The sequence below is a fragment of the Rattus norvegicus genome, chromosome 2, assembly GCF_036323735.1.
Source record: "Rattus norvegicus strain BN/NHsdMcwi chromosome 2, GRCr8, whole genome shotgun sequence".
NCBI classification, from domain to species: domain Eukaryota; kingdom Metazoa; phylum Chordata; class Mammalia; order Rodentia; family Muridae; genus Rattus; species Rattus norvegicus.
In genome coordinates this window covers 182281653-182292152 of record NC_086020.1, presented here as the reverse complement: position 1 = coordinate 182292152, position 10500 = coordinate 182281653, and the positions used below count along the sequence as shown (strand labels likewise).

Here is a 10500-nt window from a genome sequence, read left to right as displayed (position 1 = left end):
ATCTGGGGATCCTCTTGTTGAGGCCCCCAAAACACCAGATACAGAGTCGCTGATGTCCATAGTGTTCAATAAGTCTAATGTAGGAATAAAAACTGAAAATCAATTGATTGATTTATCTAGTATTGAGAGATAAACAAACTTGGAGCAAGATATACAGGAGAGCTCGGAGTTGCAGAAGTGATTGAATCACTGAATATTTTTCTGTGTCTTCTGTGCCATGGATTCTTCCGAAGACATGACAAAGTAGATAGATGAGAGACCTAGATAGAATTTTTCATGTCAGTTTATATCAATGCAAACATCACAAACTTCAATATTTGATATCTGTTCAATATATGCTGCAGCCCTTGGCAAACAGAATACTCTCAACCTTCCCAGGACCAACAAAGCAAGCACTTCAGTCCCAAGTCTGAAGAGGGGAGAACTCAATTGTAGAGGAAGTAGAGTATGAAGTACTGAGGAGCTGAATACTGATAGTTAAAGTGATTGAATTGAAAAGCAATTAGGATATTCCTAAACCACACCCTTAAGTCAACCTTGGAAGGGATTTTTAAGTAGGAATTCTTCAGAGGGAATTACAACCCCCGCAAACAAATTTGGGGGAGTCACCATAAGGTCTGTGGGTCTTAATGGACTAATATACATGAGAGAAGAAAGTCACTATCAGAGTTTTGGGGCTCTGCTTTATGTCCACCATATAAGAGTTCTTCCACCTGCTCTCCATTTTGTGAAAACTCAGATTTCTGACAAGTTCAGATGCCATCTCTGATGATGTTTGTGGAAGGAATTAGTGTAAGACCAGCAAAAGTGTACATAGTAGCTTTGCAGAAGATTCCATTCATTTAGGGAAGATTGACCACAGTTCCTGAAGTACACTGGTCATGGCTACTCATATTCCAATCTGGACTAACTCTGGAATTAATTCAAGTCAAAAACTAGTTTGCATACATAACTTTTAATTTTTTTCATAAGTTGAAATACATATAGATGGTTCAAATAGAGACTGGCTAGAAAAACATGCCTTTAATCTGAATGCTGAGTCAGAAACTTACCCACCTTTAATCCAGATTTTGCGACCTGAGGATTGGGCCACACCTTCTGCTGGAGGCCTATATAAGCACTTGGAAGAAGGAAGCCTTCTGTCTTTGCCTGAGTGCTTTCATCTTACTAGCAGCCCATTTCCTTACCAGCATTAGAGCCCACTTCTTCAGAATTCTATTATATATTGAAGAAGAAGACCTGATACTTCAAACCTTGTTGACCAGGTAAGTACTGGCTTTAGCCACTGTTGGGTAGCTGGACCTCACCCTTAAATTTTTCTCATATATCCAGTTCCTATTCATACAGACAAACTTATTCTGTACATCCTCTAGAGGCCTATGACTAACATAACAAATTTGAAATCAGAATGTAGAACATTTTTGAAACCCATTGATAGGTCGACATTACATCTGTTTTGTTTGATGAAAATAGATCCAGGATAGGTTGTTAAAACTAGGTATTGTGTGGGTTGGAGGGTTGCACTTTCAGGCCTATCCTGAAGTATCCTTTCCCCCAGGGTTACCAGCCATTGTATAGAATATAGTTTATTATATGGTTTAGATGTAGTTTATTTTTAGTATAGATAGTACAGATAGATGATAGATCAGTAGGTAGATGGATATACAAATACTATTATATACATACATATAGAGAGACTGTGTGAGTCAGAGAGGGAGGAAGACAAAAAGAGAGAGAAAAGGAAACAGAGTTGCTAGCCAGGAACACATGGAGAAAGAAGGGGAATGGGGAAAGGGGGAAAAAGATGGAGAAAGGGGTTAAAGAATCAGGGAGATTAGGAGTAGGAGAATGAGAGAGTAGGAAGGGGGCTAGCAGCCTTTTTATAGTGAGTCATGTGTATCTGTCTTTTGCCAGGTTATTGTTAGGTGGAGCCTAGGAGGAATGCTATAATTCCATCATTATGAATTAATTTAAAATTAGAGGAATAATTTGATAGAGACTATGGTGGAACAGGAATAGGTTCATCATGATCTTTAACTACTTCTTGCTGACTTTGGAATGATATGTCTCTGGGAAACCAAAGAAAATGTGGATGTTGTTGATCCAGTCTTAGGAGAGTTGACTGTTTCCTTGCTATCAAGGGTCTGTGGAACCATCTGTAGGTACTAGGAGCAGGTCCATTTGAAGAGTCTGTATCTGTGAAAGTAGATTGCAGCATGTAGCTTGCTCCTCTGAAACTGTCATGAATATTGATTATGAGTAAATTCTTGAACCTGACAAGATTTTGAAACATTATGTGTGGGAGGCTGGGATGTGGAGGTGGATTTAATAGTAATAGTAGTAGATTATATATAGTATAGAATAAAGTTAAGTGTATTTGGGAGAAAAGAATTTTTCTTATCTGTACATTTGAAACCCTTAGCTCTTGTTGGTTTGGATGAGGAACATTCCAATCCCAGGGAACAGGAGAGGAATCTCACCCTCTGGAATAGGTTACAAGTGGGAATTAGGCTACTGTTTGACAGGTTACATATGCAGATGCAGTCTAATTGGTATGTGGGATGTAGGTCTTATTGTGTTTCTTGGAGCTTAAATGCTTACAGAAGAGATAGATAGATTCGTTAACAGAGTGAGTAGTCTTTAAGATGAACTTAGGGATGACAAAACCTTTCCAGGAACAGAAAGCAGCAAGAAGGGCGTTAATTCTGTCTAGGAGACGGAATGTGTATAAATTTAGTATAATGGGAAATATTTTTAGGTATGTATTGAAAAGAAAATTAAAGGACCTTGAAAATTTGACAACATTTTGAAGATAATTGATCATATAGTAAACTATATGATTGAATATGCGTATCTGTTGTCCTGAAGCCTGTGACTCACGTAAGCCTTTCTGAAATCTGGTAGTCTTAACTAGTTAATCAATGACTACTGAGGTAATAAGGTGGTAGATTACCTTGGCTAAGGAAGTAGATGTATGTTTTCTAGTTGTAGTTAGCTTATCTACCCATGCAGTCAGAAAGTTGAAAAACATGAATTTTAATCTAGATGTCATTAATTAAAATGTCAGAGGTTGGTCAATAGTCTACTACCTAGACAGTTTTCCCAGGTCCTTGTGGTCTCCATCACAACTCGGCCAGAGTTAGTGCAATCATTAGGCCCAGAAGAGGAGAAGATTTTTCCTGTGGAGTAGGAACTTTGGAAAAAATGACTCATCTTGTCCTAGGCAATATGAGACATTTAACTCTCTTGTATCCTCAGTTTGACAGCAGTATAGGCTGATACCTGGTAGCAGCAAGGCAACTGAGCACTGTTTCTCAGTGGTTCTCATACCACAATCTAGGCAGTCTTGTCACGATGCCTATTTCTTCTCAGAGACCTTGGTGGATGAGGGTGGGGCAGCTGTAACTGCTATTCATGGGATTCTCTGTCCTAATAACTTTAAACATGTAAGGTTACATTTAGCAGATTTCTGAAAAGATTGATAGTGAATATCTATTAAGCATATGAGTTATGCAATCATTAATGCTGTGATCTTTAAGTTTTTACTGCTGTAAATCTTTAAATTAATATTAAATAAATATTTACCAAGTCAGGATAGAAATTAGAGATTCTAAGGCTGTTCTAATGTAAGGAAGCAGTGTTTAAGTAAGTGCCTATAGCAAATATGGTAGATGGCCATGGGCCTGTCATTAACTAAGATGGCACTGAAGCTACAACCAGTCATATGATCTACCTTAGCTAAGATGGTGCTGAAACAATACCATAGGAAAACTTTACCTGCCCACAACAAAGAGGGCAGTCATTCAGCGGACTGCCCTTAATGAAGATGGTGCTGAAGCTACACCTCTGTCTGAAGGAAAGTCACAGCTTTGTTATATCTTGAAATTGGCAGAAATTGCTGTGTATCAGAAAAAAAAAGCAAAAACATAAAAAGAGAAAAACACAAAGAGATAAATGGGCATGTGTTATTTGAGGGATAAGTGGTCTTTCCTTTCCCTGTGGTCATTCATCTTCTATTGCTGACTGCAGAGCAGACTGTTTGACCTGTTCTCAGAGCAGCTCAGCTGTCACATCTGGTTTAGAGCTGCTAAAGACTTTCTAGTGTTTTTATAGTAAAAATACCAATTATTATCTGTATTTATTGTCATCTCTGAGGCTTTCTCCCTGTACCTGTCGACCTAGGCTTAGAGCTTGAAGCTTCTAGACTCTTAGTCTATTCTAGGCCTAGAGAAAATTTAGCCTCTGAAAATTATAGGTGAATAAGTCACTCCTATTTAGTTTTTTTTTTTTTTTTTTTTTTTTTTGAGGTCTGGATGGGTAGTTTGAAATTCTTCTCCATTGTACCTGATTCAATCTGAATTATTTCAGTTTTTCCTGAACTGCTTTTCTTTGCCTCATACTAACTTTCACCAACTATTATACTCTTCTGGCTCCTTTCTTGCTCTCTGAATCATTCTGTCTTTCCTTGTGTCTCCATTTCTCTCTCTTCAACCTGTCTCCGAAAAACTCTCCTGAAAAAACTGCCTCCCCTCTCACTTTTCTCTCTGTATGGGTTTCTTTTCCTTCATTATTTATTTATTTAATTTTTTACATCCCAAATATTACCCCATTCCAGTTTATCCTTGCAGAGTTCTTCACCACTCCCTTCCCCCAAATAAATAAATAGGAGCCTATCTGACAAAACTCATAGCAGGGTCTTTATTTTCTTTTCTAGCTCAGGCACCCCCACCCCTCTCACCACCCCAATGCACCACAGTCATGAAACATCATTTTGGTGGTGAAGGAGTACCAAATGTCTTCCTGTTTAGACTACTGTGGACTTAAGTAACCTATAAAGCTGGAGGGGATGCCTTTTAACAGTTTTTGGCTTAAGTTGAAGTAGATAGATCCAGCTCATCTACAGACTCTTTTGGTAGAAAAACACACCTTTAATCTGAGTCTAGAAGATACACCATTAACTGGGCCCTACTTCTATTGCAGGCCTATAAAAGTACATAGAAGGAGGAAGCTGTGAGTCTGCCTGCTTGCTCTCATTTTACTAGCAAGCTCATTTCTTCACTGGCATCTGAACCTACTTCTGCAGGATTCTTTTTAATTCTGAAGAGGACCTGAGACTTCAAACCTTGTGGAATAAGTAAGTATTGACATTAGCCAATTTTATATCAGTTTGACTTCTGCCTACAGATTTTTCTCATACAACCACTTTCTATTTATATAGAGAAATTTATCCCTTATGTTTAGTAGAGGACCCTGATTAGTACAACACAGTTGAAATGATAGTGTTTACACATTTCCAAACAGTTCCAAAGTTGGATACAATAGTCAAAACAAGTTAACATTGACCTAAGATTCAATAAACATACACAGAGATATACAGAACCACAGTAGGTTTGGGTGGGGTTAGTGGAGACTGAGAGAGACACGAACACTGAAAGACAGAGACATACAGACACAAACAAACAAGGAGAGACAGAGAGACAGAGGGGGGAAGGGAGAGGGCAAGGGCAAGGGAGAGAGAGAGAGAGAGAGAGAGAGAGAGAGAGAGAGAGATTGATTTAACAGTCATAGTGGTCTGTTTTATCTTTGGTAGAACAAATATGAAAACCTACAGAACCTACATAGAAATAGACATTTCCAAGTATATAAAAGGGGAAATTTAGCAGAAAATGAAAATAAATTCTAAATCTATCTATCTAAATCTATCTAAATTATATCTATAATTGTATCTTACAGAGGAAAGAGTAAATTCTATTACTTTCTTTCAGATCAACTTTAACATCCAAACTACCTCTGGAAGACATGTCAGGGGACCTGGAAGCCAAGATCAGTGGCTACACACATATCAGTGTTCAGAGATTCTGCTACAAGTGGACCATTAGCAACTTTTCATTTTGCATGGATGGAATTCGGGAAAATATTACAAGCCCAGTGTTCTCATTAGAGGGCAATGAAGAAGTACAATGGTGTTTGAGAATATTCCCAAATGGTGTTGATGAAGAAAGCAAAGATTACCTCTCTGTTTCCCTGGGTTTACACAGTTGTCCAAAGAGCCCAGTTTTGGCAAAGGTGCAGTTCTGGATCATAAATGCCCAAGGAGAGAAACATCAAATCAAAGAGATCCCAAATATTTTAAGCTTTAGTCCAAAACATCAATGGGGATTGAGAAAGTTCATCCTTCGAGAATTCCTCCTCTCCCGTAGGCATGGGCTTCTCCCTGAAGACCAGCTCATCCTGTGTTGTAAGGTGTCCGTAGTAGGACCCTCCTTTAGCACGCCTGGACATAACATGACACCTACAAACAAGGATCCAAGGCAGGAGTTGGCTGATGACATAGGAGAGCTGTGGGAAAATTCCCTCTTCACAGACTGCAGCCTGGTGGTAGCTGGACAGGAATTCAGAGCTCACAAGGCCATTCTAGCAGCTCGCTCTCCAGTTTTCAGAGCCATGTTTGAACATGAAATGCTGGAGAGCCTAACAAACCGAATTGAGATCCATGACATTCACCTGCAAGTCTTTAAGGAAATGATGGCCTTCATTTACACAGGGAAGGCACCACACCTCCACAGCCACTCAATGGCCACTGAGTTGTTGGCAGCTGCTGACATGTATGACCTGCAGGACTTGAAGGTCATGTGTGAGGATTCCCTGTGCAGGAACCTCTCTGTGAAGACTGCTGTACCAACTCTGATCCTGGCTGATCTCCACAGCACAGAGCTCCTGAAGACTAGGGTCATGGATTTCATTATACTTCATGCTTCTGAAGTCTCTGAGACTTTGGAGTGGAAGTCAATGGTGGAGTCACATCCCCACTTGGCAGAGGAAGCATTTCTCTCCCTGGCTTCTATACAGTGTTCTTCCTTGGAGCCTTCACTCAAACGCCAAAAGGTATTTTAGGAGCTTGGCAGCTATGACCTACACCTGGCTTCTAACAGCTACAACTAGTGTTTTTAACAATGACTTCTGTTTAAATTATAGTTTTGCTGGAACATTTACAGTGAATCTGGGGCAAGGTAGCATGGTGGCTATGGATTTCATACAGCTGTAATATTTCAAAATGGTGTGTAGGGAAAGGTCCTCACTAGGGTCTTGGACATTCTACCTGACATCTATCCTGTTGATGTTGTCTTATTCTTGCCTGATGTCTTGGAACTGGGATTCAACTGGCCTGAAGCAGAGACTAACTGACTTCCTTTGGAGAAACCTGTTTGCACTGGAATGAACAGAATAGGTGACCTAACTTGTATGCATTAACTGACATGTAAAGTTTTCCACCTAATTCATGTGTATTATCTATCTGCAAATAAAAATACTTTCAACTTTACTGTATTTGTCCTCTTAATTGCCAGTTGCCTTATTGTTCTAATTAAGACTTCAATTCTTGTATTGAGTCTACTTAAGAGAATGAGAAACCTTGACTTACCTTTGCTTTTGTATACTGGCTTTGAATTTCTCCCCATTTAAGTTGATCTTGATACGGGATTCTTCTATATTACCATTATTATATTTAGTCACATAATCTCTATGACCATCTCTGGAGAACTTTTATCATTAAGGGATTGCTTCTTAAAGTCCATGTCCTGATCCAGTTTAATGATCATGTTTTTTGCTTTTTCTTTTTTCCTTTTTTTTTTTTTGCTTTTATTCTTTCAGTTAGTTTATGTGGTCAATTGAATTTTATTGATTTTTGTATATTGAACCACCCTTACTCACCTTGAGGCAAACCCTACTTTGGTTTTGTTAATGATATTTTTTAATGTGTTCTTGTAATTATTTAATGATTATGTTTGCATGAGTCCATAAGTTAAATTGATTTGTGTTTTAGATATCAGTGTAACTGTAGTCTCTCATAAAATAGAGTGGGAAATATTCCTTCTTTTTTTATTTTGTGAAATGATTTGAGGAATATATGCCATAACACCTCTTAGATTAACAGGTGAAAATTATGGTCCCAGGCAGCTGCTGCTATACTTTGATGCCTTTGATTTGGTGCACACATAGTTGAGAACTGAAATGGCAGCTTAGGCATTTTTAATTTGATGGGTATTAGTGTCCTTACCTAATATGAGTTCAACACACATTCAAGCGATACTGCCCAGAGAGATTTACTCTACTATGACCTTACTCCTCTAGTCTTCTGAACACCCAGAAGTACAGGGGAGACAGTTTGTGTCCTATGTACCATTGACCAGTAATGACCTTTATAATTGGAAGTTGTAGTCCCCCTCCCTCCATTTTCAAAAAGACCCTCAGATCCCCTAGGTCTTTTAGATTCAATCAGGTTGACTCATAAACCCACCTGGGATGACTGTCAACAACAGTTCCAGGTTATTTTCACAGCTGAAGAAAGTGAGAGAATTGTTGGAGAAGCTTGGAAATTGGTTCCAGAGGTAAATGGTCTGCCCACACAAGTCCAGGCAAATCTTGATACAGCCTTAACTTTGACCATACCCAACTGGGATTTTAAGGCTGTTGAAGGTAGGGAGAGTATATGTGTCTACTACCAGATTCTGTTTGATGAGCCTCAGGGAAGCTTCAATCAAGTTGGCCTATAAATTTGCCTATGGTAACCAGGTGAAATAATGAGAACTCTACAGAATATTTAAAAAGAATTGTTTGAATCCCATAAGATTTACATTCTCTCAGACCCAGAAATGAGAGAAAATTGTCAGTGGGAAGCTTGGCTTTTTTTTTTCAACAAACAGACCCTGATATCTGTCAGGAACTTCAGTGCCTGGATTGTTTTGCTGATAAGCAACGTCCTATAACTTTATATAACAAGAACGATATGACTGAGAGCCTTGTGGCTCAGCTCCATTCCATGCCCTGGGTAAACTTAAAGAAGGAGGGGAAAGCCAGATAGTTTTTGGTGGGCACAGGGCACAAAATTCTGTCTTTTAACAAGCAGTGGGACCAATTTCAAGTAAAAAAAAATATGGGTACAGGGGGAACAGCCACCACGACCTATCCAGGTCTAGGCAAAGAAAGTTTGATTTTGTAATAAATCGGATTCATTCATGGTTATTTTTGAATGCCCATACTCCCAGATGGAAAACATTTCTTCACCAAAGAGAAGCACAGTTCCATTTTGACCCAGAGGGTGTGAAAGTGCTGGATAAAATATTTCCATTTGTGATGATTTGCATATACTTGGCTCAGGGACTCTCACTATTAGAAGGCATGACCTTGTTGGAGGAAGTGTGTCATCGTCGGGCTGGGCTTAGATGACCTCCTACTAGTTACCTGAGGATACTGAGTGTGTTCCTGGCTTCCTTTGGGTAAAGATGTAGAACTCAGCTCCTACTGCACCATGCCTGCCTGGATATTGTGATGCTGCCATGCTCCCTCATTGATGATAATGGACTGAACCTTGGAAACTGTTAGCCAGCTCCAAATAATTGTTGTCATTTATAAAGCTTACATTCGTCATGGTGTCTGTTTACAGCAATATGACCCTAACTAGGACAGAGGTTGGTACCAGGAGCTGGGTATTGTGATAGACCTGACCAAGCTTTTGTTAGTGGGAATATAGGTGTGGAGACTTTGGATTTGGAAAGCCATATAATGTTTTAAATGGAGCTTAATGGACCATCTTGGTAGAAATGGGGAAGATTTTGTTACTGAGAGTAATTTGAATTGTGCAGGCCTGGCCCAAGAGGTTTTAGAGGAGAATTTCTGTATCTGCTATAAAGGCTGCTTGTGTGGTATTTTGCTGAAGAATGTGGCCACTTTTTGCCCTTGTCTGAAGTGTCTGCCTGAGGTTAAGGTGAAGAGATTTAGATTAATTTCCTTGAAAAAGAAAGACTCAAAACAGCCTAGTGTAACTTCTCTTGTAAGGTTACTAAAATTCACTCTTATGAAGAGCATTTTAATGAGAAAAGGAAGTTGAAAAATGAGGACACAAATCATGTGATTCGAGTACTAAAGGGACACCAGGAAGTGAAATGGAGCTGAATCCTGTGTTCAAGGATATTAAGTTTAATTAAGGAAGTAATGACATTGGAGCAAGATCCCACCCAACTAAGTTAGCACCAGGCAACCTACTACAAACCTTTAATCCTAGTAGGCAAAGACAAGCAGAGCTCTGATTTCAAGGCCAGACTAGAGCAGAGCAAGTTCTAGGTGAGGCCAAGCTTAAATACAGGTGTGGTGGTACACACTTTTAATCCCAGGAGAGTGGCATGTAGATGTCTAAATTCATGGTCATCTACACAGCAATATCTAGAACAGCCAAGTTTAGACAGTGAAGGAGTTAGAAAAGTGGAAGCTAGTGATAGTATAATAGAGTAAAGGGTCCATGTTCCAGTTCCTGCAAGCAGAACTCAGCAGCTTTAGCCATGTGTCTCTGGCTTTATATTTAAGAGGAGAAGAAGAGAATTGATGCTGATGAAATAAAGTTTCATAGTTTCAGAGTTATGAGAAACAAAGCTGTAAAAACAAGGATTTGAGAAATAAATCTGGTGGTCAGGATGCCTATGACAAACTTGTGACCTTTCTGAGAGA

The 10500-nt window shown here is 39.2% G+C and overlaps 1 protein-coding gene across 1 annotated transcript; it reads left to right on the top strand.

The window, feature by feature from the left end:
* Nucleotides 1–5778: 5778 nt before the first annotated feature.
* On the top strand, nt 5779–6921 carry Tdpoz2l1 (TD and POZ domain containing 2 like 1). Its single transcript, NM_001402580.1, has one exon. It carries the CDS (start codon nt 5800–5802, stop codon nt 6892–6894), a length of 1095 nt encoding a protein of 364 aa, NP_001389509.1. The 5' UTR covers nt 5779–5799; the 3' UTR covers nt 6895–6921.
* Nucleotides 6922–10500: the final 3579 nt, after the last annotated feature.